Source organism: Struthio camelus, chromosome 5 (assembly GCF_040807025.1).
Source record: "Struthio camelus isolate bStrCam1 chromosome 5, bStrCam1.hap1, whole genome shotgun sequence".
NCBI classification, from domain to species: Eukaryota; Metazoa; Chordata; class Aves; order Struthioniformes; family Struthionidae; genus Struthio; species Struthio camelus.
The window spans coordinates 65,971,264-65,999,227 of record NC_090946.1 but is presented as its reverse complement, the minus strand read 5'-3'; the positions used below and the strand labels follow the sequence as shown (position 1 = coordinate 65,999,227).

The 27,964-nt window shown below is 44.5% G+C and overlaps 1 protein-coding gene across 10 annotated transcripts in view; it reads right to left on the bottom strand.

Annotated features, from left to right (window-relative positions):
• Positions 1 to 1,930: 1,930 nt before the first annotated feature.
• The window catches only part of RIN3 (Ras and Rab interactor 3), a 73,106-nt gene continuing 47,072 nt past the window's right edge, over positions 1,931 to 27,964 (bottom strand). For 3 of the 10 annotated variants that reach the window (XM_068946865.1, XM_068946864.1, XM_068946866.1), the window contains 6 exons: positions 26,843 to 26,934; positions 20,964 to 22,445; positions 17,405 to 17,815; positions 8,564 to 8,695; positions 5,504 to 5,667; positions 1,931 to 3,158 (listed from right to left, as the gene is read on the bottom strand). In XM_068946865.1, coding sequence (XP_068802966.1) covers positions 2,850 to 3,158; positions 5,504 to 5,667; positions 8,564 to 8,695; positions 17,405 to 17,815; positions 20,964 to 22,445; positions 26,843 to 26,934 — 2,590 coding nt within the window. In that variant the 3' untranslated portion in view covers positions 1,931 to 2,849. Of the gene's footprint in view, positions 3,159 to 3,363; positions 4,632 to 5,503; positions 5,668 to 8,563; positions 8,696 to 8,779; positions 8,852 to 15,663; positions 15,728 to 17,404; positions 17,816 to 20,963; positions 22,446 to 26,842; positions 26,935 to 27,964 lie in introns of all 10 variants that reach the window. The other 7 variants (XR_011141625.1, XR_011141626.1, XR_011141627.1 and 4 more) reach the window with 7 other exon arrangements.

Below are 27,964 nucleotides of genomic sequence, written 5' to 3'. Positions count from 1 at the left end.
AGGTGCAAAGTCTGGTTGCTGTCCAGAAATATCCGGAAGAAGAACAGTCCTAGCTTCCTTCCTTGCATGTTTCTACTTTAGCCTGATCCCCATCAGATTACTTTAGGCTCATTAACTGTGAACGTTATGGTGCAAACAGAGCCTGCTCAGGCCAAGCACCTTGGCAGACATGCACAACTTTGCTCTTGGAACTTAAAATAACTTGTAGCAGAGGGCAGCTAGAAAGGCACAGGCTCACAGACCAGTTTCGACATGATATGCCTGTGTGGGCAGGAGGAACAGCAGCTCTGCCTGTGGGAGGCAAGGCAGGGAGCTTGCTGGAGCCCTGGTCACAGGGGGAGAGACAGCTGGCGGGGAGGAGGTGTGGTTGGCCGGGGGTTAGTCAGGGCCCTGGTCTGCATGGGGAAGGAAGGTGACAGAGAGCTGGGGAGGGGAGTCTCATTTGGGAGCGTCAATGCAAAAAAGGAGTGTTTGGAAGATGGAGTTTAGATCTGAGAAACAAGGCTGACATATGATGCTGGCTAGAGGTCAGACCCTCCTGCTGCCGCTGCCCCAAAGGTTACAGCAGCCACACAAACTGTGCTTAGGAACCATTATGCAAGAGCCTTGATCTTTCTTAATATGCCCAACACTGAACAGCTTAGAGCTTAGTCTGTGTGGACAGTAATTGTACTTACAGTTAAAATAGAAGACCACTGGCCTTCCTGTGCTGTGTGTCAATGCTTCTCTGGTAATGGCTTCACCAGAGGGAAAAGCTGCTGAACGCTCCACCAATACCTGGAAGATGGCAGCGGGAATTGGAGCCAGGCTGGGTGAAGACACACATTGCCTTGCAGGCAGGAGAGCCTGGTGTCTCACCCCCTTGGCAGCTGAGCCACCCTGCCACCGAGCGCATCTACGCAAAGCATCCTGGAAGGAGCAGCAGAAGGGCCCCAGCTGATGTCTGGCAGCAGCCTGGATGGATGCCCATGGAGAGGTAGCCCCAGGACCAGGCTTAAGGGGGCTCCTGGTGGCAGCAGGGCTGGGCCTTGCAGCCTGAGAGGCTGCCGGCAGTCCAAGGGATTTGGCGTTGCCGCCCTGATGGGTTTACAGCACAGAGACAAGATGAAGGTGCCAATAGCTGCACGCAGTGAGTGGAAAGAACTGCAAATTTGGAGTCAGCTCGGTTCTTGTATTACAAACTGTAAGCTCTGAACATTATGTCCTTGAAGCCTGTGTAGGTATTATTCACTGTTCCTCATTCTTAGTTACAGTATTATTCCTTTGAGGTGACACAAACACTGGGCTGAATACAGCCCAAGGTGACAGATGTGCAGCGTTAGTCTGTTATCTTTATGCACATTTGGCCAGTGCACATTACAGCTAGTGCACACAGACTCATTCAAACCCCAGAGAGTGGGAGAGTGACCAGCTATGTGCAGTGTCATTTTGCCTTTGGATGCTCAGGCATGAGGCAGACACCTTGGTCAATCTGGCCCCATGTGTCCCAGTTCTCTTTTGAATGTTAATAGAAGGAAACAACAGCAGCTTTGGGTGAACCCACTGCAAAACAACCCCTTCTTTCTAATCACAGCTTTACTAGGCCTCTCACTGCAGTGGAAGTTACTTGCCTCCTGCATATGGACCATCCAAAGTGGGACTCTTGCCGGAATAGAGGCCCCTAGAGGCTAAGAGCCTGTATTGCAATTAAGTGTTCCTCTTCCAACCTCTATTCCTGAAGAATTTCTTTCATTTTTCATAAAATGCATATCTGCACTGCTGCAATTTATTTTATGGGAAATTTAAATTTTCAAAAAGTGAAAGACTGAAAGCAGAGGTAGAGAAATCAAGAAGACAATTAGCAAGCTCTGCCTGCAACAGCCTGGATTTACTAAAGTAATAACCCGATGGGACTTGCAGATATAAAAACACTAAAGAAAATGGCTTAGGGTAAAAAGAGAAGGGTGTTTAATTCTAGCTCTTTTGAGCTTCAAATTTTAACTGAGTTTGCTACAATGGACAAATTATTAAGTTCTTCACAAACAGTTATTTTAAAACAATTTCACCATATCAAACATGGAAATAAATATACAATCAACCAGACACTATCATACAACTAATTTGATTAAAACTACTGTACATGTAAAATTGATGGTGAAGATTTTCAATCTTTTAGAAGAAAAATACACAGATGCAAATGCCTGTGCTACTTGATTTCAGTGACAAACAGATGGCAGAAAATGGTTTCTTAGTGAATGTACAGGATCAACTTGCATGATCTGTAATTATGTGGATTTCAAAGGCAATTACATGTTTCAAATAGGAAGAGAGAGATGGAGTTCGGCTATAGGTGGCAATTCCATGCCACTGAATACATCAGCCAAGACTCACTCTATTCAAACTGGGTAAACAGATATTGTAAGGCATAAACACTATTTCTCACCACCAAAAAAGCATTGAGAGCGCGTGCAAACCTTTCACAGGCCTTGTGCACAGAGGTGACCACACCTACCGTAGTTTATTATGGGATAAAAGCCTGCTTTTCAGTAAGACCTGTGGATTAGTTCTCCACTGTCTACTTACAGTCTGTGAATCTGACTGGTTGCTGTAGGGAGGTTCTGAGGTTTGATGCTTCAAGTTTTCCAAAGTGTGAATGTTCTCCTGAATGCTCCTTTAATTTCTGAACTTGAATTCTGCTGAGAAATGCCCTGTACTCAGACAGCATCTACAATTAGCACATACATCTGCCGTATGTTGAAGGCCAGGCTCCAGAGACCGCCTGAGATCTGAGATATTAGAGGATCTCACGAGATAAACTATCTGAGCCCTTCCAGGACCATGGCATACACAACACAAGAGTAGCATTGCCCTTAGAGAAAGTCTGACTCCTTGACAACAGGAACAGCTGGCTTTTTATGGTCTATTGGTTTATAAATAAAGTGGAAATCTTTCTTGGTTTCACTCTTCAGCAGGGAGGCTTTGATATGGTGGGGGAGGGCATCTTTGTCCAGCTGCAACCACTGGTCATCAACATAAACAAAGAGTCTGTAGTCCTTGGGCTGGGAGACGTTGAACTTCTCTGCGCACTGCTGGCTCAGCTGTTCAGCCGTGGTGGTGTTCCGGGAGGCCAGTGTCCTTGACTGAGCACCAATCTCCAGAAAGGAGATAGAGATGAAATCCTGAAAAGAGACATGAGGACAGATCTTGCAGTTTAGGACCCAAAGAGGCAAAATTCAGCCCCGAAGCTCTAGCTGCCTAGAGCTCCTATATCCTCCCAAATATTCTCCCAAATATCATTCTTCAATGCCCCCCAATGTACTCTCCTTTCCCCCCGCCCCCAAATATGAAGCTCTGAATCAGCAAATACTTTAACAAACACTTAACCAAATAATTAACCCTGGCCAAGGCGCAGGATTAAAGGTCATTATATGTGTAAGCTTTTCGTTGACTTTAGTGAATCTCCTTCGTGTGCAGTCTGCCACGGTTCCTTCTCTCATCTCTCTACAGCTCCTGAAGAATTAAGATGCAAAGACGTAACAGACCAGAATAATATGCCAAAATCGCGATGATTTGACCTTAAAACATCATATGTCACAGAAACAGGAAAGGACTAGCAGTATAGTGACCCTTGTAACACCATGGTCACCCAAGCAGCACCTCGAGAGACTGTCCTCCAAACTTTCTTCTGTCAGTAAGGAAATAGCAGAAGAACTTTTTGCTGAGGAGACTGATTTACTCACATCCTGTTTCAGACAGCGACAGCTGCGTGGCCAGCTTTTCCCTCACCCAACTCATGAGGAACAGAATCTAGAGGGCCTCCGGCCATGGAGGGACCCACATGTTTAATTGATATCTGTGAAGTTTAAAAAAATCTTGGCCCCCTTCTGTCAGGAAATCCTCAGGTTCCCCAGCAGAAGTGGGAAAGCTGTGGCCTCTGGAATTGCATATGACTGGGGAGGGCCTTACTCCCTCAGACTGTGGTATAACACAAAAGGGACTAATTAAATCCTATAGATTTGCCAAATATTTGGACTAGGGGTTCCCAAACTGCATTTGTAGGGTATCACTGCAGATGAGGAAGGCCATTGCCACCTCCACCCACTGCTGTACATCTGAGGTCCCTCCAAAGCCTACCCTCTGCTATGGGCTTGTTGCCCCATACCATCTGCCCCACAGCTTGCTGCATCACCCACTCTTTAGCTTCAAGCCATCTCCTCCATCCAAACTGGGCCTCAGTATTATCTGCTCCAGCACTTACTCTGGATCCCTCTCTGCCCCTACAGTTCTGTGCCCAGGCCGCTCCTGCCTTGCCCCTGCCCTTGCATCCTGCCCAGGATGAGTGGCCCAGCCATGGCAGCAGTGTTCTGTGAGCGGGGTGTGCAAGGGGACACTGAACACATCAGCAGGTTAGTTAACTCCTATGGGCTTGAGGGTCCATTACCCATCGTTCAAAGGAATGGAAAATTGCCCTCATGCTGCTGGATGCTGTGGGAATCTCCTGGGGAAATGTGGCATTTGCTTGCCCAGTTATCATGTGCCGTGCTAGGTACTTGCTATGAGCTGGTGCCAGAACAGCACATGGGTCTGGATGGGTATTTGATGGGTCCTCATCCACCGTTCACATGTTCTGAGATCATCAGGGACTGTTTTGACTGCAATATAGAAAGTAAATTAAACCCCACACTTCCATAGGGCTGTATGGGCAGTGTCTAAAACTCAAGAGACTATCTAGTGGCTTTCTCTTTGACCTTCATAATTTTCAGTTTTGTGCTGTGAAGGCTTTACAAACCCTATGACGTGGCCTTTGCTGCCTCCCTGCGGGCGAAAATTTTATCGCTGGACACAGGCAGGACATCCGGAAGCTGGCTGGTTCTGCCTCCAGGCTGCGCAAGCCCCTCACTGTGGCTGGAGGCCCAGAGCATCCGTCCCTGCTTGAGAAACTCTCACATTGGAGCATTAGAGGTCTTCACTGGGCCATGAACAACTCAGGCTTCAACACTAACGAGCCCTTGCTGGGGCTGCCCTGCCACCTGACAGAAGCCAAGCTTAAACCTGCCAGAAGACACTTGTCTGACCGGCCATTCAGATGTCTCAGGTTCCTCTGCCAGCTTGAAGTCATTCATGGCCTGTCCCTCCATAGCCTGCTCACATCTCCTTAGTTTAGCCTATGACTTCCCCTGGCCCAAAGGCCATGGAGGACAGGGGACTCTTTGCCTCCCTACCACAGCTCTTAGCATGCCTCCTTCAAGAGTGAACACAGAAGTCACTCTACAGTCATGTTTAAAAGGCTACTTTTATGATAGTACTTCAAGACTTCAAAATACGTTTTGTAAGCAGTAAATATTTCAAAGGAGAATTTTTTTCAAAGATTTGGAAATCTTGCACAGTACATACTGTTCCTTTTTAATAGTGATTTGTGTTAATTTTAATCTAAATAATAATAATAATTGCATTTAAAATGTGTAAGCATGGAGAGACCATGTTCACCCTCCAGGCTTTTTCTCTAGAAACTAATGCCAGATACCTGCACTGAGGAGCGGGAAGCCCGAGCCTTGTTCAGTGTCCTCCGTCTCTCCCAGCGGTGAATGGAGTCCTGCACCTCCATGCTCAGTTGCCGAGTGACGGTTATTTTGTCATAGTTCTTGATGTGCTCCAGGGCCCCATAGGTGGTTGTTAAATAATAGGAACCTATGAAAAGAGAAGAAGAACATCACGCTTGCACGAGCAGTTAATTTCCACTCCGTCCTGCTTGCTTGTGCTTGCAGGGTGGCAGCTGTCTAAGGCATAGACTGTGAGCTCTGTTGCACCATCTTTACCTCGTTGCAGGGAGCACAGGGGCGCTCGGAGTTCACAGAAAAAGAACAAGAACCGACAACCACAGTGTCCTTCCTCCCTCCCTTTCCAGTTCACAACTATATCAGCTGCCCAGACTGCTGAGGTTGTTGTTGGGTGCCATAGGAGCAAATACAGAATGAACGTAAACTAATATACAAGCTGCCTTCACAGACAAACCCATACCACCACAGGTGGTTTATTCTATGGGGCATGGCCACCTTTTTGTTGCGTTTAACAGGGCCAGTGCAGTAGCGTGCTATTCTGTAATTTGGGCTCCTGGGCAGTCCCCGTAATGCAAAGAAATAGTAGCAATCATAGTATACTCTGTACAGAGTACAAGGCCTGAATTTATCCCCTCTGACTTCAGCTACATAACTGAAACGTGAAGAGTCCAGGACCCCTGTGGACTAAGCACCTCTGAAGGACAGCTCAGACCTGCCAGGACAATTCACCTTCTGCTCCCTCCATCTCTATTGACTAGATCGGTATCTTAGAGGTTCAGCTGGGACTAATCCCCTAAATGTGATTGTTTAAGGTTAGGTAGAATAAATCTGGGCGTGAATAATTCAGAAAAACAGGGTATAAAACAGTAAACCCCTGACAACCAGTCTTTTCTGCTCAGGAACTTCCTGACTGTCACTGTGTTGGCTGCAGCAGCTAATAAACAACACTTTCAACAGCCAGGGAAGTAGCTGGACCATTTTCCTGTGTAACAGGCTTCCTCAACAGAGAAAAAAGATGAACCCCATTAAGAGGACAGAGTTGAATATAAGGAACCCGCTGTTTCAGTTACTGAGCAGCCCAGCGTCCCGGCCTCTTTGCCACCCCAGGGCCGCCCAGCACGAGGGTGCCAGGCTGGGCCCCCACATCCTAGCCTGCGGACTCCAGCCCGGCAGGGCTGCCCCGATTTCAGTCGTACAGCTGCTAACTTAGTGCAAAGTGACTGTTCTCCAAACTGCCTTCTTGGCTCAGCTTCGTTGCAGAGTTGCCAGGGCCTCCTTTGAACTAGGATGAAAGATTCAGGTTGAAGAGCAGCAGGGTGACTGGAGGAGAGGGAAGCATCTGGCGGCCGCTCAGGTGAGAGCCGCCTGCCCCAAGCAGAGCTGGGGGACAGACCTTGGCAGCAGCCAGCACTGCCCAAGTCAACCAGACACTGGGCCTGGGGTGCCACCCTGCACCCTTCTGCTGCTTCCCCACTGTGCTCAGGAGCTGGGGAAAAAGAGGAGTTAAAAAAAAGCCAGGGAAAACAGAGGAAAATCTAAAATTCTGCTCTGGAACTGCGTGGCACTATCTGTCTGTAGCGAGCGTTGCAAGAATTGCAATTGCCTGTGGATGGCACTTCCACACCACGCAACCCTCCTGCCGGCGCTGAGCATAGCCTCAGCACTTCCTCTGCTTTTAAAGAGCTTCACTGTCATTGTGATTGGTTGCATAAGTGGTGGCTAGAAAACATTTTATTTAAGAGTGATCTTTTTAGAGCGCTGTTTATTTTAAATGTTAGTCTAACACAGGAGAGACAAAGATGTCATCAGACCCATTAAGGACTACGACCATAAGAATTATCTCACAGGTACGGAAGATTGAGAGGAACTCTGAAAATACTAATCGCCTCTTTTTCTTTACTATCTCCCACAAAGTATTACTGAGAACAGGCTGGCAAGCCTGCAGGTGCCACTTCTCTCTTCTCAAATATCACTACTACCTTTCCTGTCCTATCATTTGGTATTAGTCCTGCTCTGGCAGACTCACAAATTGCTCCTGATCAGACCTGCCTCCTCCTGTATCACTGCCCTCAGAGTTCAGGGAGGAAGATCATCCAGTCCCCACAGCAGGAATTAATACCGTTTTCTTAAGAACTAATTTTGCTTCCGCTTTGCAGAATTGTCATTTCCACACATTAATTCCCTATCACCTGTCCTTGTCTTTGCCCCTGTGGACAACATGGCTGTTGTTATTAAAATTCATTCAAAGTAAATTCTTCATCTGGGGCCAGATCTAAATGATTATTTATATTGACTTGACCCCAATTTCACAGTTTCCCTACTTCTGCTTTCCTATTTTTCCTTTTATTTCTGTGCCTTTTGTCAATTAACTTTGAAAGGCACAACTCAAGTTGACTTTTGACAGTTCACATTTTAGCCCTACACTTTGCAATCTCAGAGCTTACCCCTTTAATAACAGAGCTCTTTATTCACATCTGAACCCAGTAGTCCTCTCTAACCCTACTTCCCCTTCTCTGCCTCACTGTTGATACTCCACTAGAGGACATTAGCAAAGGAGCTGCTTTACTCAAATGTAAGGTGTGGGAATGATGTATGGTCCCAAGAATACAATGAAGTTTAAGAAATGTGTTCTTTTCTCATTGCAATAGGTAAGTGTTGGCACAACGGATTGCAGCAGTTCCGTTTTGGACAAAGGCCTTTCCACTTTTCAGCCTTCAGGCTAAGGAACGCTACATGTCCCTGCACAGGTTACTAAGAGCAAATTGATTCTGATTTGTTTTGGGTCCCTGCCTTTCTAGCTGATATCTGGGGGCACTGATGGCTACTCAGCACTGTTAAAAACAGTTAAATTGTTTAGCAATCGCGTTAGAGCCTCGGTTTTGAAAAGGTTGGCTGAAGCTTAGCTACAAAGCCTAGCCAGACACCTGCTCCCCACACTTTCACAAACACTGAAGTGGAGTAAATAATAATTTCCAAAGAGAATATACCAGGATATTTTCTGTTATTCCCAAAACACTGTATTTTACCTTCCCCTAGCTGCAGAGCAGGGTCCATGAGCTCCATCATGTACTCCACATTCAGAAGCACTTCAGCCAAGTTGCTGCGGGCCAGCACATACATGAGCACGGGGAGGAAGTCATCTGCACCATACGGCTTCCCTGAACGAAGAGAAACACAGAGTGCTCCCAATGAACTCACCATAAAGGCACATTCCCACTCAACAGTGATGGCTTCTCACCCACCATGTCCTGAGCAGACTTTGGTTTACATTTTCTGAAGAGTTAAAGCTCAAATGTGCCAGTAAAGAGAAAACCCTGAAAAATGGAAAATTAATAGAATAAGCAAACTTCCTTCAAGTCCAAAACAGGAGCTTGAAAACTCTTACTGGGCTCTATTTTTGTCATTATTCACGGGAAAAAACTTAGCCAGCACAGATCACAGACAAAGGGCAAAACTGGAAGGGTGCAAAAGCTGGATCCTGCCGGTTTGACCCTCTGATTTGACACTGCCACCAGAAGTGCAATTCAGGTTTGCAGTATCAGCAGCAAAGCTGCTACATGAGTTAGGGGTGTTTGCTCTCCTAGGTCTGCTCTGTGTGGGGGACAGAAGAGTGAAAAAAGGATATGAGACAGTGCTTTTTACAACTGAGGACTTCTGTGATTATTTCCTGCATGTTCTTAATTAAACCAGTCTCCCAAGAGCTGGGATTTAAGGGGAAGTATCTTTCCACTCGTGGTGTCTAGGTGAGAGAACAAAAAGCCTCTCACATTTGGAACAGGATTATCTTTTGGATTGGTGTGCAGCAGGTGCTACAGGAACAAATCCTGGTGAACTAAAAATTTCCTATGCTTAAAACATTCAGCTCAGCAAAGTCAGCGAGGGAGATTATATGTTATCTGTAAAAGCTCTTTGGGATCCCTGAGGACTCTTTGGGATCCCTGAGGGTTTTTTGAGGACAAAAACGCATACATGTTAACAGTCATCATTACAAATAATTACTGCTTAAGACAGAATCCAAACAAAAGCTCCACCACAAAAACTACAAAGAACACAAGGCCTGCTTTTCTTATCTGAAAGATGCTTTCACATAAATATGAGTGGGATGCTTTCATTTTCTACCAACATGTCACAAGTTTTTCATGGACAACATGTAATACTAAGTTGCTTAACAGGCTTATCTTCCCAGTGCTCAGGAATGAACTTTCTTCTCAACCCAAGCCCAGATTATTTTCATTCTGAATGTTCTCATCTATGCATTAGGATATATTGGTTTCACTGGTTTGGAACTGGCCATGAATGTTTCACTTGAGAACCGTCTGCCTGGCCCCAGAAATCAAAGCTATCCCTGATGTAGCTTCAGTGAAATTATGCCCTGGTCATTTTTGGCCCATAGTCTACATGCCCTTCCGTGGTACGGAATAAATTCCTATTTCTCAAATGTTCCCACTGACTTATTTCAAATCTTTGCCATGAGTCAGCTTTCCTTATTTATCATTCATAATTGATGTGGACTCTCTGCTGGCAAAGAAAGATATTCTTCTGAAGCCTCAAATAAACATGAGCTTAGTCCCTGATTTAAAAAAAAAAAAAAAAAAAAGAAAGCAAGGCTTTAAATTAAACCCAGTAATACATCTAGTGAACAGAGTTGATCCAGTTAAAATAAAGTGTTGGAGGATGAGAGATTCTCAGAGCTGCAATTCAGTCTGCTTCTAACAGAGTTAGCACCCCACAACACAATTGATTTAATGAAAGCTGGATTAACGCTTTCCATTCTGTTTGCTTTTCTATGGCTGTCTTTATTCAAATGAGATATCCTTAGGTCTTCAATCAAACTCTAAAAGGACCCTACTGTTTCATTAACATCTGGCTGGACATTTTGTTTGTCCTTTGTTTCCTTGGCTTATATCTCTGTGAAAGCTTCATTTAGGTAGAGGGTTCAATTCATTACTGTCATACATATGAACATAATACAAGCAGCTTAGTATTACAGCAAAAAAAGATGACTCAGCTGAGACATGAAAACATGCTAGAAAAGCTGCGCAGAGAAAAGTCCCACTTTTATCTGCTTTTCTCCAGATTAAATCAGAACTAACACCCCTGATGCCAGTAAAGTTACTTTTCTATAAAACTGGTATAAGAGAAGATGAAGTCAAGTACCAAAAAGTTGCTAAGCTCATATTTTCCCTGCCATTAAAATTTTTTTCTTTATCATGCACTAGTTACTGAGCGGTGCTTGAGCGGAATGGATTGGGTGCTCCTGAATTCTTGAAAGCCAAGGGATTTCCAGTGCAGCACCAATAGCAGAGTTTTCTCTTCCCTATCGCTTCTTTTTCATGACCAATCCGTCTTGCCTCTAGTTGGGTATCCAAGGAAGTTGCCGATTCACAGCATGAATTCCTATCCACTGGGAAAAAAAACCTGCTCTTTTTTAGGGAGATCATCAACCAGCCAATGGTCTGACCAACCAATGTAGCAGGGGAAACAGTGACTTGGAATTGAAAAATGCAGTGACCCCAGCCATCAACCCTTAGTGCCAACTGAAGTGAATGTTAGAGGACACATTTCCATGACTCCTACAGAATCTCTTTGTTTCTCTTTTATTGGCTAAAAGTGGTTGCATTTACAAGCAATTATTTTTAACTGCTGTCTCATTTCCATAAGCTGATTTCGCTGCTCTGCCCACCAGCTCTTGTTACAAACCTTTCTCAACTTTAAGATTTCGTGGAAATATTATTGGAGAACTGTTTCTGCAGTCCCAGCTGTTTATATGCCTTAATTACAAAAATCTGATATACAGTTTCCTTTTGATTAATAAACTCAGAGTAGGGGTGTTTGACTGCAGTAATAGAAAGTGTGCTCATTCCCCATATGCTATGTATACTCATAACCTGCATGAATCACTACTTTTCATTTTTTAATCCACTTGTGGGAATATGAAGCCGGATGCCTAAATACCCACGTCTGCAGCTAAACCTGAAGTCAGTAGGAGCTGTTGGTGTCGATAAGAGAAAAGCAGAGCTAGTCATCAAGGACCTAGCTCTGATTTTAGACGTGACTTCATGTGTTGCCACAAGGTTCCAGTGTTGCCTATGGCAGGTTGGACAAGGGCATATTGTGCCTGTCTGTGGAGCACTTATTGTAGACATCTCAACGGTTTCTCTCCACTGCCTGTACATGGAGCCAAGGTTGGGTGCCTGGGAGGGCGGGGAGTTTGAACCTCTCCTTCTTCCTTACCTTGGATGCTGCAGCGGGCACAGGGAATATCTTAGGCATGTACCAACTGAGCATGGCCCTGAGATGCTCTCTATATGAATCTCCCATGGGATAATAGGTACTGTGAGAAGACACACACGAAAAATAGTCAGCAGCTCAAATGCTACCAGAAGCTAGGGAGGGAGGCACAAAGGAGTATGAGGCAGAGCCTGTGAACCAGGACACCTGCCATCCCCAACAGGTCAGTGCTGCATCCCGCAGCCCCCATGCTTCCTGCACCGCAATCAGCACCAGGTCACCGCCGGTGCTGGCCGGTGCTCCTCCAGCGACTGCAGCAGGGCTCTACCCCCAGGCTGCTGCCTCCTTGGCTACACTTTCATTTTGGGTCAGAGCCAAGTCCCCAGACCTGGTGTCTAGCTCTGTCTGTGGTCTCCCAGAGAGGGATATATTTGCAGCTGGCAGAGTTAAATCTAGCCCTGACCTTGCCAGCAGCCGCTGTGACTCTGGGACTGAGCTTGCTTGTTCAAGGTGGTGTTGTCCTACTCCAAATCTGACTTGCTTTATTTTCCCCCACCTCGCAGTAACATGCAACATTTATTTCGTAAATATCCATAAGAAGCTTAAAATAAGCCTTCTCTTCTGCCACAAGCCCATCCTATTATGTTTATAGGAAAGCAAGTACAACATCAGCTTCTGGCTGGGGTGCAGCACTTGAATTGAAAGAGTATTAATTAAATATATGATTTAAAGCAACTGGAATTCTGCCCAAGCTTCCATAAAGAAATCAGAGCCCGTTTGTTTTAGCATGTTCATGTGTTTCTTCTCCCTCCATGGATATTCCAACAACCAGCAGACAGTGGTAATATATTGCACTATGCTCTAATATTTACCAAACAAACAGTGAAATGATGTCTAGCATCAGCTCTCCAGGAAAGACACATTTTAGCCTCAGTTATTGATGGGAAGACTGAAGCACACAAAGGTTAACTGAGATTTGTCTAAGAAAAAATAAGAAAAAATTGTGACCATCCTTCCACTGACTAGCATTTTGCTGTCAGTTGTCCATCCCGTATTACCTTGACAAGGTTTAATTTATGGCATAGTTGAACTAGGAGAGTTAATATGTGTGGGCAGCATGAATCCCTTTCCAAAGCATATGTTCTACAGATCAGAGGAATCTATTCCCCTTGAAAAATTTGAACTGACTCTTTAATTCAAACATAGCAATTGCACTAGCCAAAAGAAAGAGATAATCTCTAATCTATCAGGCCTCATTAATAGTAAATTAAATAGAGATACTCTCTTCTGATAACAAATCAGAAGAACTATGCATAGTTTTATTTTCCTTCTCAGAAGTGAGAGATGATAATGTGCAGTGCAGGGGAATTGTTCTGACTCAGTTTAAAGAGCTTTTAGCACTGGTTCAACACTGACTGCTAAAGTATTGGCACCAGTTTCCTTCACATAGGCTCAGCTAACCCACTCAAGATACATTGCTTCATGTCCATACCTTTGTTAAGTGCAAAACCGTATAGGGGTGCATCAGGGCAACTCATATCTATCTATGGCAGATCACAAAATTAATCCTCAAAACTAGGAAGAGAAAGATCCCAATGTAATATGCATCCTAATTATCCACTTCTTCAGAAAGCAGACTGTGCCATGCAAAACTATGGCACAGAAATTATTAAATCAGACGTTTTAGGGCCACCATATGGATCACTCACCTAGCCAAGCTCCCCAGTAATGCAGAATTGTTTTTGAACTATATTCTCCAGTTCTCTGGGGAGTTCAAAGACACACAAAGGATGAAACTTCATAACCCTCTCTATTCCTCAAGATAAAAAGTGTTGCAGTTAGGAAATTGTTCATCTGTTCATTCTTCTTGAATCACCTTAGAAAGTTCCTCATCTTTCACATTTCCACCTTACAATTATGGCATTTCCATGCCATTCTCGGTTGTGGACTGACCAAGCTTGACCCAGTATTATACTCCCACCCAGTATTTCTTCATGAACTTATCCCTGCAGCTCTTTCATCTTCTGCAGAGCAGCAGCTCCCAGGTAGCAGAGAGTTAAGAGCTCCAGCCTCTCTAGTGCTGGTGTACAGCACACTACCATTTCATGTTGCCAACTTGCATCTCCCTTATCGCTCTGCAGGCTTCACTTGTATTTTTTGATAAGGAGAAAAGCAGAGATTCTAATTCTAAATCTTATGCTAATTCTAATCTAACCCCTATCACTGTTTGTCTGAGGAAAGGTATGTCTGGAAGATAAAACAATAAACATTTTTTCTAGTTAGGATTACAGTGCTTCTATACAAATGAGATATCTGTTCCAACTGCATGCACAACTCTCACTGTGGGTATTGGGTATTGCGGGTATTGTACAGGAGCACCTAGACAGTTAGGAGGCTCGTAGCTCCATATCAGTCCTGTCTGCTACTTTTCCCAGTGCACAAAGCGAAAAAATTCCAGCTAGTTTTCAATGGAGAGCCCAAACTTTCCTTTTCCTATTCTTTTAACGCATATTATTCACACTAGCCACTCTTAGTATTTTTAGCTGTAGATTACATATTTTTGGGTTGTAGTTTACATTTACCTAAGTTTCCACAGGTCTTGGAAAAGCTTAGTGAGACCCTGTAGAGCTATTATAATTGTCCCATGGGGAGGATTCATCTTACTAATGCCACTGCCTACACTGTACATGTGCACATCTGAACTGGTCCCCCTAAATTCCTTTTGTAGTCAATGATGAACTAATCAGCATAATCAATGGCATTTAAGGCATGAGTCATCTCACCCTTAGACATATACCTTTATGTAGTCAGATGAATTGACTGAAATCCATTGACTAAATCCTCATTGTCTATAATGAAAAACTAGACGTGATGCCCATCTGTAGCCACCTACAGCTAGTTATAGCTGTTGAAGAGTCCTGCTTCGACATACATACTGCAGTTGTACTCTAAGGTTTGTTAAGGAAAAAGGTGTATTGACTATGACTATGAACTGGCCTTCTTGATTCCTTGTGATGCATCAGATCCACAAGCTGATTGCCTTCCACTTAATGGAAAAATGTTCGTTTAACATAACTGAGGATCTGACCCATTCAGTTTATAGTCTAGGTATCAGGGGTTCAACTACAGCCAATTTATCAGGCAGATTTTGTCGTATAATATAAATTGCAACCTTGTATTAAAACTCTTTGAGAACCAAACCAGAGAATTCCCCCTTTCTTAAAATGCAGGATATACACAGAGGCAGTCAAGGCTGACTTCGAAGTTCCATAACTCAACAGTGGAAAGATAGAAACTACCACAGGGACAGATGTTCCTGACTGAGCCCATCCCCAGTTTTAAAGAAAACTTTGTGCGTGTCAGGACACCCTGGCTGAAGCTGGACTGGCGTACATAGCTCTCAATACCTTAAAATTTAAAAATTTATGTTTTGCTGGGTATCTGAAATAAAACTTGAGGGACTTGGTGTTATTTACACTGTGCTTTGAGATATGAGGCCATATTCACAGGTCAGTTTGTCCTATAGTAAGCCCAAAGGGGATAAAGACCTGGCCTGAGCTGCCACCTAGCAAATTAAATTAGACAGCATAAGTAGTCATCGTGTTATTGAACAGATAATTTTCTTGACAGAGGTAGACTGATTTTAGTCCTTTGGCTCAGAGAATGATTAGTTTTGTATTTCCATCTGCTCTGATCTTGGAAGAGGTGGGAACTAACTAATTCAGTGGTGAGAAAAAGGAGCTAAAAGAAGAACAGACAATTACACAGGAAACAGAGCATGGCCTGTGCTTTTCCTGTGTGAAGAAGAATACACTGTCTCAAAGCTGGCTGAAAGCCAAAGGGGCACTGGTTTGCTGCTTTTGAGATGAGGAGAGGGCAGACAGATAATTCCTACCATGCAAAATGGGGTCTGAGCAGTCTGCAGCACGCTGGTCTGCCTAGCACCTGTTGGAAATTTTCTGTCAGACAAAAAAAAAAATCAGTTTGCTGAATGTTTTTCTTTGCCAGATGGAAAATCAAAGTGATGTAAGTGATCTGGGGTCAGTTCATTCTGTTGAGGAGGTTTTACATGTTTCATTTCTAACCAGGTCTACAGAACATTTTACTGAATTTCTCTTTGAGGGAACTGTCTTCCAGGAGCTATACTGCAGCATTCCTCTCCCCTTATCCTCTTTTCTGGGTTCAGTTTTCTTAATGCTAGGCCAATTTACTTCTGACTGTGCTCTGCTGTGCATCATAGGACGTACATACTGGACAGGGACCTGGACCCAGAGAATTCAGCTTCCAAGCTACAACTCCCTTGAAGCAGTACCTCAACTTGAGAAAAGAGCTGAGATGACCAAAATGAAGTGTTTTGGTTAGCACAGCAAACCACACTGAAATTGCCTGATTTCATGAATTCCAATCCGTTAAAGCATTTAGATATTTTTGAATTATTTCTCTGACCTCTAGTATCTGTTCCATGAAATGAAAATTGCAGCACTTCCTGGAACAACTTTGAATTAACTGAGGCTGAACAGATAGGAAATATACCACCACCATCAGTAGGAAACAACTTCTCCTGTGTGGGTTTCAGCAAGGCATTTATGTAACTCATAGATCTACATCAAATTAGTTTCAATCTCAGGTAACAAAACCATTTCAAAACAGTTACAGCACATATACCAACATATGTCCAAACTTACTCAATGCCTGAAGACAGTCAAGGCAGATTAAAGGGCCTGACTGCCTTGCTGCTCAGGCTTAGCCCTAGGGTGGGTCCCTGCCCTGCCCTGCTGTGTTTAGATTAGTCCTTGAAACTTTCTGCACACTGTCCAAGGGAGGACCCTGAGACTAGCCTCAGCTGAGACACAACAATTCGTGTATGAACGTTCCCAGTCTTTTTTCAATGCAAAATTAAATAGAATAGCTGAAAGCCCTTTTGGAGGCTGTGACTTCTTGAGATACTACAGGTTGTTGCAAATGAACATCTGGCTACTTTCCAAATACATGCATGGCTTGTCATTAGCTTCCCAGTTTACAGAGGCCAGGCCTTTTGTAGGCCTTCTGAGGCCTTGAACAGGCCAGGCAGGCTCCTAGAGGAAGAGGCTTCCTGGGCTATCTGCAAAAATGCATCCTGCTCTGCAATCCAAAGGCTTAACACGTGAATTTAGTGGTTGGCTTGAGGCCCCAGTTGTACTCATAGTCACAACATAGACTTGTTTGCACTAGATAAATGTAGCAGTGACTTTTGAAATTTACTAGAGCATCAGGAATTAGTAACGAACAGCACCAGTATTCTACATCCTCTCCTCAATTTAGGCAAAACTTTGGAAAGGCCACATCAAGAGACTTTTCTTAAAGATCCATTTCTAGACTTTAGCATTAACCTGCTACATGCTGCATGCTGTGACAGAGCACTAGGCATTTAAGAAGAGCTGTTTGAAGGCTTATGCAAGGGGGACATTACTAATAAAGTGCGCACTTGTGGACATTATCTGGTTCTTGGAATTATGGAGCTTAAAGTTAATTAGGAAACATTTTATACTTGTTATTAATGCAGAGAACTTATTAATGCAGAGAACAGTCATTAATTAGCCCAATCTGAACACAAGCTTTGGAGAGCTAAAACTAAACACACCGACCATCACTGTTACCTCCAATCCAGATACTACCACATGGACTGTAACATAAATCCTGTTCCTGTGAGAGCTGGAGAAGGACCACTGAAGGGTATCTTTTCAGTAGGAATTCTGTACCTGGGTTCCCCTGAGCCATGGAGTCGTAGATGAGTTTGCAGGACTTCAGCAAGATGGCAATCTTCTTTTCTGGGGAGTAGGCCTTGTGCATGGTCGTGAACTTGTGAAGGATTTTTTCCAGCACGACAGTTTCGGGCACACTGGTCGTGACACCTAGGTCAGTGGTAGTTGTGTTTTGTATCACAAGCTGGTTCTCTTTCAGCTGCTGTAAAGATCCATCTTTGCTGTGGATTTCTTTCAAATAAGAATCAATGGCTTCTTTTAAAGGTTTCAGGACACATTTGTACAAAGCTGACTCAGCAATCACATCTACACAGAGAAGGAAAGGACAACACAAAAGTCCATAAGAGAAAATCAACACAAATGCAAGTAAGACTCCTAAAAAAAGGTATTGCTATTCCTATACTATTGCATAGCTGAGTGCAGGGAACAGACGTTACATCCCAGAGAGCAGACATTTCACTGCCAAGGCTCAAGACCAACATCAATGCACAGTCTCTGTCATTGGAGCTGTAGGAGAGCTCCTGCTAACAGCTGCACCAGATACCTTTGCCCAACTCTCGGCTGATCAGTGAGTTACCATCAGGCAAGGCAACTCCAGGAAGAGATGAGGAACTGACAGTCCTGTCCTTATGGATGCCCAGATGGGCACCCTATTTGAGATGTTTACTTTGGGATCAGATTAACTGCATGCTCAGAGTGCCCCTTTCTCTCCATGGACTAAAAAGGGGGGTGTAGCCACCAGCTGAGAGGCAGACACCAATATCTGGTCAGAAGCCTCTTACCCTTACAGCCCACGTGACTAACTAAATTAGTGCCATGTAAGTCACTTCTTACACCACCTATGGATGAGGAAATGGTCTATGTGGGCTGAATGTTTGCTTAATGTTTAGTAGGAGACAAAAGGAAGCATGAGAGACTGTGGGAAATTGCCTTTGGTCTGTTGTCTGCTTCTGTCGCTGAAACCTAGAAACCAGAGGCAGAACCAGTCAGCCATAAGCAGTAGGAAATTAAATGGTAAATCTTCCACAGTGGGAATCCCTGTAATGCACAGGAGAAGGTAGTCCTTTCCTGATCTGACCGGGCCATATTATCCTGTTAAGGAACCACAAGAAGTAAGCAGAGGTTGGATCTAACCAAGTGTTTCTGCGTGAAGGTCGGTGAATCCTTTCACACACAAAGCTCTACCGAGCAGAACAAGGAGACTTCTTTCTGCCTCATCTCCACCTTCCCCAATTAATACTCAAGACATTTTTCTCTGTGCTAACACCCCTCTCTGCCTGCAAGAAAGAGGTTGTTGGGACAGAAATTGCAGGTGTTACATGAGACGCGTGAAAAGGGAAGTTGTAGCTCCCTCTCCCAGCTATGCTAAGGGGCCAGAAGCAGGTTTGTACTTCTGGGGAGGCTGCAGAGTCATCTGAAACCTTGACTGGATAAGAAGGAAAGTCAGAAGGGCCTGCTGAGACTAATATTCGGGTTCCTCTGGGTCCTAGCTCTCCACTTAGCCCCTACCTTATACTGGAGCTGCAGGGTCCCCTGGAAACCCTTGTCACATCTTCCCTGGGAACCAGTCCTTGGGCCTTTTCCTCTCATTAGCAGTGAGAATGCATGCCTGGCCTTCATCCATAAGAAATAAATACCTAATAAGGGCAAACAAATACCCAACAAGGCACAAGATGGGATAGCACAATAGCTGCCAGTCACCATTCCTCGTGGCAAATCACACTCCTTATATGGGAGATCTTTCGCAAAAAGGGAGCTCTCTCCATTTTCAACAGATTTCTGCCACTCATTTCTTACTCCCAAAGTAATGAAGGCTGTGACCTGTCCTTACATATAGACTGGGGAAAATATCAAGACAGTCTGCTAAGGGCATCTATGCTGAGCCAAGACACCAGTGCTATTTCTGACCAAGAAAGCCAAAATTAGGGGAGGTTGAAGTAGCAGAGTGCAGTATTAATGCAGTTATACTTCTGCTGGGACCCACACTACGGTTGGCAATGTTCTGTATTGTGTCTTCTAGCTCCCAGTTTGCTTGGTGCCAGCTTAGGAAATCTCATACCTAGCTCTGGCATTGGTTGCCAGGCCCTCCCGAAACAGTTGCAAGTCAAACGAGTGCATGAGCGCCAGCATGCATATTCTATCTATACTTCTTTGCACAGGATAAAGATCTCTGTATACTCCCTCATGAATGTGCATTAACCTTAGGACAGTCCATTTCTTAGTAAGGAAGGAATTTGTATGTTACTGCCCCACAGAATACTGAATAAAAAGCAAAAAAAAAAAAAAAAACTCCCAAACCACCAAAAAGATTATTTCTGCTTCCCCAAGGTAAGCTATTTCTGAAGCAGAGGGAGGTGAATGCTACATTTTGGAGCCAGCAATTGTAGCAGGTAGCTCTTTCACCTTCTTCTGAGCTGAGGAGTGTAGAGCGTGATCAAACGATTCCTCCAGTCTGCCATTCAAAAACATTGTAGGCTTGTCCCTCCTTGTGAGGGACTAGCCCCTGAACTGGCTGCAACATTCAGGGGAAAGTTCCCCATCATCATTTCAGAGCACAGAGCTGCAGCGGACATGGAAGGCCACAGGGAGCAGAGCAGCGCTCGCAGGCTTTGGCCTCATTTGGTGCGTCTGTGTGCAACGCACACGCAGGCATATAAATATGTGTGACGTGTGCATGTGCTTGTATATATACATAAACACACAAATATATACGCATATATATACATATATATATATATATGTGTGTGTGTGTATATATATATGTATGTTAGGGCTTCAGAGATGATTAGAGGGCTGGAGCACCTCTCCTATGAAGAAAGACTGCAAGAGCTGGGCCTGTTCAGCCTGGAGAAGAGAAGATTGAGAGGGGATCTGATCAACGTGTACAAGTATCTGAAGGGGGAGTGTCAAGAGGATGAGGCCAGCCTCTTCTCCGTGGTGCCCAGCAACAGGACAAGAGGCAATGGGCAGAAACTGAACCACAGGAAGTTCCACCTAAACCTGAGAAAAAACTTCTTCACTGTGAGGGTGACAGAGCATTGGAACAAGTTGCCCAGAGAGGTGGTGGAGTCTCCTTCGCTGGAGATATTCAAAACCCGTCTGGATGTGATCCTGGGCAATCTGCTCTAGAGGACCCTGCTTGATCAGGGAGGTTGGACTAGATGATCTCCAGAGGTCCCTTCCAACCTCAACCATTCTGTGATTCTGTAAATTCTGTATATACACATACACACACATATCTAAATATACAAACTCTTCCTCTTAAAATGTTCATAATGGGATTTTCCCCCTCTTTGGTCTCCTGGGTTTTAGAGCTGCTCCTTTAAGTGTTGCCAGCTGCAGAGCAGACTTCAGCTCACATCCCTCAGGTGCAGAACGTGTGTCTGCCTAGTCCTGTCTCCCTCCTCACCTTCCCAGAACCTCCCCCGCTGACGAATAAAGCACAAACACCTACCTATCTGTTCCTCGGTGTAGGCAGCTGGGTCCATCAGAGTTTTCAACTCAGTGCTCTGCACTAAGTAACTCTTTAGCTGTGTCATCATCATCCGGATTTCTTGTAGCATCTCTGTGCTGGAGCTCTGCTTTGCCATCATCTCTAAACTGTACACTCTGTAGTCCCGCACCAGGTTGCCAAAGTATGAATCCTTGTCCTGTGCCAGCTCCACTATCTTCTTCTGCAGCTTTCTATCACTGGACAAAAAGACTGTGAAGACATTAGACAGGCTCACAAAGGACAGCCTGTTCTTGGCCTTGCCCAAGATCACAGAATGTGTTTTTTTAGCAGACGAACAAGCCAGCACCTCTAGGTCATCCTCTGTGCTGCTGGTGGAGTAGGAGTCTGGCTCGGATGCGGATGCCTGAGCCACGGTGCTGCCTCCTGGGCCCTCCAGGGAGGAATGCGAACCTTTCAGTTCTGCAGAGTTGATGGATTTGCAGCCATGTCCCAATTCAGTCTCAGTATTTGTGCAAGTGGCACCAGGGGCTGCTGGTACTGAGCCATCCTTGGATGAAGCTGGCACTGCAGTTGAGTCTGGCTCTGTAACTGTTCTTTGCTTTGACTGGTAAGACCTGGGGATGCTTGGTGCCTGGGAAAGTCTCTTCTTTCTTGGTGGTGGGATGGGAGGTGTCTTTCCTTTCTCGGTTGCATTCATTTCTGCCTCATGCATGTCCTCTTTCTTCTCCGCAGGTTCGGGCTCCGTCTCCTGAAACTGTAATACAGCTCTTTCAGGAACCTCCCCAGGCATTTCTACAGCTTTTCTGCACAACAACCTTTTATCTCCACTCTCTGCACTGGTGTCCTGTTTTTCTTCTGTGCGTTCCCCTTTCGGCGTTTCACAACTTCCAGGCTTACCCACAGAGCTCTCATCTGAGGTCCTCTCAGAAAGTCGCCTCCGTGGGGGGATGGAGGGCTGGGCACACTTCTTGGGGCTCACTGCCAATGGATCCTTGACTGAGCAGCTTTGCTTCCTTTCTTCTTTACTGTCACCGCCCTCAATTCTCATTTCCTTGATGCTCTTTCCTAGTGGCTGAAGAAGCAGCTGGTTTTCTTCAAAAGCAGTCATGGGATCCTGGGGGAGCTTCAGGGAAGATTTCAGAGCATGACCATGAGAAGGTGGAGGTGGTGGGGGGCGGCGCGGTGACCTCTTTTCCGGGAGTGTGGTGGCAGGGGGGAGATCAGTGCTTACAGCATGGCTTTTAGGAGGCAGTATGTCTGGAGGAAAAGGATTACTGCACTCTTCTATAAAAATAGGATTCACGAACCACAGCCTGTCATTTCCTATTGACAGCTCAATTTCACATGAGCAGTGGTTTGTGCTACTTGCAAAACACTGGGTAGATCTTAAACGGTCTGTCTGGGCTGTGCTGAAAGCAGAGGTTTTTGCAGGGTTGGATATCCCCACTCCTCTTCTGTAGTTTAAAGAGGAATCCCAGAAATCTGTTAAAAAAAAAAAAAAAGAGACTAAAATGATAAAACGAGAGTATTTTAGCTGCTAACGGTATAACGGTACATGAAAGTCTTAACTTTGTGTTAGAAGAGATATTACACAAGCTTTCACAGCTCTGCACAAAACTGTGAAGAAAAAGTCAATTGCTTTGTGTGTGTAAGATGCTTCAAACCAAGCTATGAGCTCAGAAGTTTCACCAGAAAACTACTTCTTACCACTTTCAGGAAATTCATCTAGTGAGAACAATTAATCCTGTGCAGGTTGTGCAGGAGGATACAAGTAACAAGTAATATGAATGACTGAGAAAAAGGGTCTATCTGTAGCTTATTCAGTGCTCACTGCCCTCCTAACATAAATAGCTGTGGGTAACAGAGGTGGGGATGTGAAAACGCCAGGCACTTGCTGTTTCCCTTTTACAGATCATAGGATGGTGTGGATCACCGCCTGGATCAGATCTGCCCTGGCAGCACAAGAGGTGTTGCATGGTGACCACACCGTGCAGCAAGCTGATGTGGGAGTCTGTTCTACACATAGGTTTGATCCTGCTTTGCAATACAAACGGGTTTGAGTCCAGAAACATAAGGTTTTATCGTCCTTCCACAAATTATAATCAGCATTAACTGTTCTGGATAATTATCCATAGTCATGCCCAATGTCTGTTTTGCCCCCTGTCTTGAGACTGCCTGCCTGCAGGCGCGAAAGAAGAATAAGGCCTTAACACACTATGTGTACATGAAGGCTTTATACTGAAGCAGTATAGAATAGTTAAGTATTCCAGTGAAAATGAATATGATGTTTCAGGTGCAAGTAATTATTTTTATATATATATATATATATATATATATCTCATAAAATTGTTATTATAATTTGTCTTTCAATAATTTGTTTTAAAAAGCATAATAAAATGTTTGTATGTCTTTTAAACAGCTCTACCTTGTGAGGCCCCATTCTCCATAGTTTGTCAAACATATTTGTCGAATAGTTCATCTATGCCCCAGCATAATCCCCAGCCCTTCACAGGGAAGTGGGGCTCAGGTTTGTGCTGGCTAGAGCCCTGGGCAGGGTGTGCCTACACTCTTCCCAAAAACAAGCATCTCAGAAAAACCCAGGAGGACTTCCGGTTTCTAAAGCAAGGTTATAGTAGAACCTAAAACAGAGCGAAGAAACTCTTTAAATAAAGCTAGCTCAGGACTCGGCTCAGATAAAATCTCTCCCCAGCCCACCACGTCCTTAAAGACAGGCCACTTCTTCCAGCCCTGCTCCTCCCCAGTGCAGCCAGTGGCTTTCGGTGGCTTCCTGTTTGCATCAAACTCTATGCGGTTCCTAGGAAAGCATCTTCTTTTGCCGCAAGAGCTGGCCATGCGTCCCTCTGCCCTGCTGCTCTGGGGACAGGGACGTCTCCTTCCCTCCAGCAGCGTGGTGCCGCGGGCAGGGCAGCGCCAGCAGGCGGGCTGACTCCACGCTGCCCCTCCGCTCCTCTAACAAAACAATAATATAAAATAGCCCCAGAGTAAGCTACATGCAAGCAAATTAAAAGGTTGTATCCACCATTACAGAGAGAGGTAGTACCTGCAACCAGGTGAAGAATTTGGCCATAAGTCACTAAAAAGCAGAAGTTCATTTGCAGCGTTAGACTTGGAGCCAAAAGACAGCTCCATGACTCCAGCATTAGGGTGGTGAAGTGCCTTTGATTTTGTTTGTGTCAGCTGTACCCGTTGTAACCCGCTAGTCACCTTTCTGCACTACACTAATAAGACAGTTATTCATGGTTACCATTGGCATTCTCTTGCTCAAAAACTGCAAATTTTGAAAAACCCTCTGAAGCGCTGCTCTTCATCGTGAAGCCTTTGAACACCCTCCCCATTTTGAAAAATGGGGCAAAATGACAATGGCATCTCTTGTAAAGCATCTTATGGTCTAAGGATGCAAAATGCTTCACAAAAGTTAGGTACTGTCTCTCTTCTCTTCCAGTCATAACAAGATAAAATTGCTGATTTACCCCATCACTGCCTAGGCTAGTGTCCATGGCTAATTCTACTTTATAAGCATGTTACCATGCTTTCCTAGGGATGCTGAGGTTCAAACAGCTTTATTCTTGGATATTCTATGAGGAAAGAGAATAAAGAAGCTTAGTGTTGCCAGGAGGAGCAGCACTTCCGACAACAGAATTCAGCTGTAGACCTGCAGATAGCACAGTACAGATAGACAGCGTCATGCTGCCTAGCCCCTCACTTCTGAGACGGCCTATGGTAAGATTTCCTTAAAATGCTCCAGCTCTACCAAGTATCAGCAAATGCAGGGCCATGGGAGTTTCTCGTTTAAGCCAGAAGGTAATACTGCAGAGTCTCGTGGGCTGACGAAATGGTGAGTGAACCAATTTACAAAAGGGAAGTTGGTTATTTTTCTCAGTAGTGGGCAAACATAAGACACGTGATGAAAATGCAGTGTTCAGCTCAGACTGTGAAGGGCCAGATGAGGCAGTGGTGGCCTCTTACCAAGGTCTGCACAGCTGCTCCACAGAGGCTATTGCAGTCCAGGCCACACTATCTCATGCAGTGGGAAGGGCAGTTTGATCTTCTTCCACTGCTCTCCTGGCTCTTCCCTTAACTTACATTTTAGGAGGGAAGAGTTAGCAGTTCTTTGAGGCTTTAACACTTCTGCGAAGGTACATGCTTTCTGTGCACCATGACCACGTTAGTTCTTCTGCTAAGAGAGGCCTTCTGTACCCTTCAGGACTAGAGAGTCTACAGCATATCCTCTTTGACGTTATATATGACAGCCAGATCCTTCGAAGAACAATCCAGCTTCCGGGTAGCTATCTTATTTCCACTCCTCCAAGAATACATAACACTTTGAAAGAAATGAAAATTGATATACTAGAATTTCAAACAATGCCAAGTTTCCTTTGGGAATGCAGAATTGGCCAGTACCTATTGTTTGTACCCATTAGATTTTGTCCTAGGAAGCAGCAAACAGCAACACTCACTAATTCATCCCGTTTGACTTTACGAAGAAACAATAGCACTCCAAGAAGCTAGCATCGCTTCCCAGGAAATCTGTGCACAACGCAATTCCTTCTGTTGACAGAAACTTCCCTGGCGTGCAGCGTACTATGGTGTGCACACATCCAGACATCAGCACTGTTATGGCCAGCAGTGTACAGATGAGAAGGAAGAAGACTGCAACCAATACTGCTTAGGTGTTTGTGCTTTAGCTAATCCTTTTCAGGAGCAGCTGGGCACTGTTGCCTGAATCAGAAACTCCTCAGCTGGCTCAGATTAGGCATCCAGAAAGAGAAGGTGAGAGAATCATAAAATACTTCCTATGTTTTAATTCAAACATTTATACTTGCTATAATAAACTTGATAACAAGTTTGCAACCTGTTACCCGAAGTTGCAAAGTAGTCTTCTTTAAGCAATAATTGCTGCTTGGATACACATAATCAAGGAAACTTTGACAAATCGAAATTTATTCAAAATAGGGCGCCCTGAAAGTGCTAGAGGAGAATCTGCTGGTCAAATTCAAAGAAGCTGGCTGAACTGAAACCACTGGGGTTTGCCCATCCCTTCTGGGAGGTGTAATGTAGATCAAAAATAGATCCCGAAAGCCCCACAGTACTCTACTCAGTATCTCTAAGAGAGATAAGTCTTTAACTTTCAGCCTTACTTGGCTGATTTCAACAGCTGAGGAAAAACTGAAAAGCAAAGTAGCATGAGAGATGCTTGCCAAATTTAACAGTTATCTAAAGTGAAATGTATTTAAAGGGAAGAAATTGGAAGGAGTCCTCCTTTAGTTAACAGAACTGCATTTCCCAGCTCTGTGACTTTATACATACGATCCAAAATTTGCTTGCTTGGCCTTGTCACCAAAAATAGTATTCCCTTTTGTAATCTTATTTGCATGAGATGAGAGAACGTGTTGGGACACTACACACTTCTCTACTAACTAGAAAACCTGCAGTGGGAAGCTGTGTGCAAAATTATCACACTCCCATCATTATTTCTCCCCACTCATCAGAGAGGAAAACTGCCCAAGTGTTTTCCTTTTTTTGTTTGCCTCAGATGCCAACTACCTTGAATATCTGTCAGTTCCCTCAAAGGCTGTTCTGCTCTTCAGCTGTTGTAATTTAAGTCCCCAGTTCATAGTGAGACTGTAGGTCGCACCCTGCTGAGAAGTCCAAGTAGAGGTTTATGTCCAAAGGGGTGATGTGACCCTTTTTTAATGTGCTTCCACAGACAGAAAGGTAATAAACATCTTCTCTCCTGCATTCAGGCCTCCTCAACTATTCTGAAGACAACAGTTTGTCTATCCATCAGCTGCATTATGTCTTTAAGGCATTGTAGTTCTCGTAAGTCCCAGCGAAACTGGCTGCTTTGAAAGACTTACCTGTCCCCAAACTAGAGACAATTTCAAGATCTTGAAAGCTACTGGCTTCTAATATTGCTTGTGGTAGCTTCAGGGTGAAGGGCAGCAAATCCCTGTGAAAAGAAACACAGCCAAAAACAAAACAAAGAATGAAACCTCCGATTGTTTGGAACTCCAGATTTTACCATCGGTTTTTAGTGATTGGATTTGCTCATGACTTCATATCCTTTCTGCAAAGCACAGGATGTGTCAAAGGAAGATCTCACAGCCAGTAAAGAATCATGTAAATTTTACTGGCCTGGATTGCTTTCTTTTCACAAGAGAGCACCAGCACCGTGAAGATGCGTCCTGCCATTTGGCTAGCTTCGCCTTTGCCTCCTCCTTCTGCGGAAAACAGCAGCAATGCCTCCCACCTCAGGGGAGGCCATGAGGCTAAATTGTTCAAAATACCTTCCCATGAAAAGTGAGATATTGCAGATGGCAATTCTTATAACTAGAGAAGTCATTCTTTTTGGTGTGGAGGTGATTTGCAGTCCTTTTGCTTTCTGTTTACTCCTTTCCCCACCTGCTTCCTCCTTTAAAAATCAGCACGAGTGTAAGGCGCAGGCAGGTAACAAGACACAGTGGAGTTAGCACAAGAGACTTCCTGGGGAAGAGACCCCCTTGACGAAATGACAAAAAATGCTGAAGTGCTGCTTAGCACTGAGAAAATGAGCATATCCCTTTCTTCTCAGATTTGTGACTGCTTCGTTTCTTGAAAGATGCTGTATGGTTATTGATAAAAGATGCAGTTTCTCAGAGAATGTTACTTAGGTATCACTGGAACACACCCTAAGTCTCAAATCATTTCAGGGAGCTCTTGAGGCAGCTGACAGCAGTTATGGTTTGCTTGTTGCTCAATAATAACTTGCTAAGCCTGTTCCTACCTCAATGCCCATTCTAAAAAGGACGAGAAAAGTCACCAATAATCTTTAAAAGGCAGCAAGGAATGGTGCAGGGTCGTTTTACATATTAAAAAGTTTAACAAAATGTTCTGCAAGCATCAGGAGACTATTTTGGAAAAAGCTGACCTTAGGAGTAGGCAGTCTCTGCTACGCACACATACCAAAAAGGCATGTGACTGCAGACCAGAGGACCAATCTG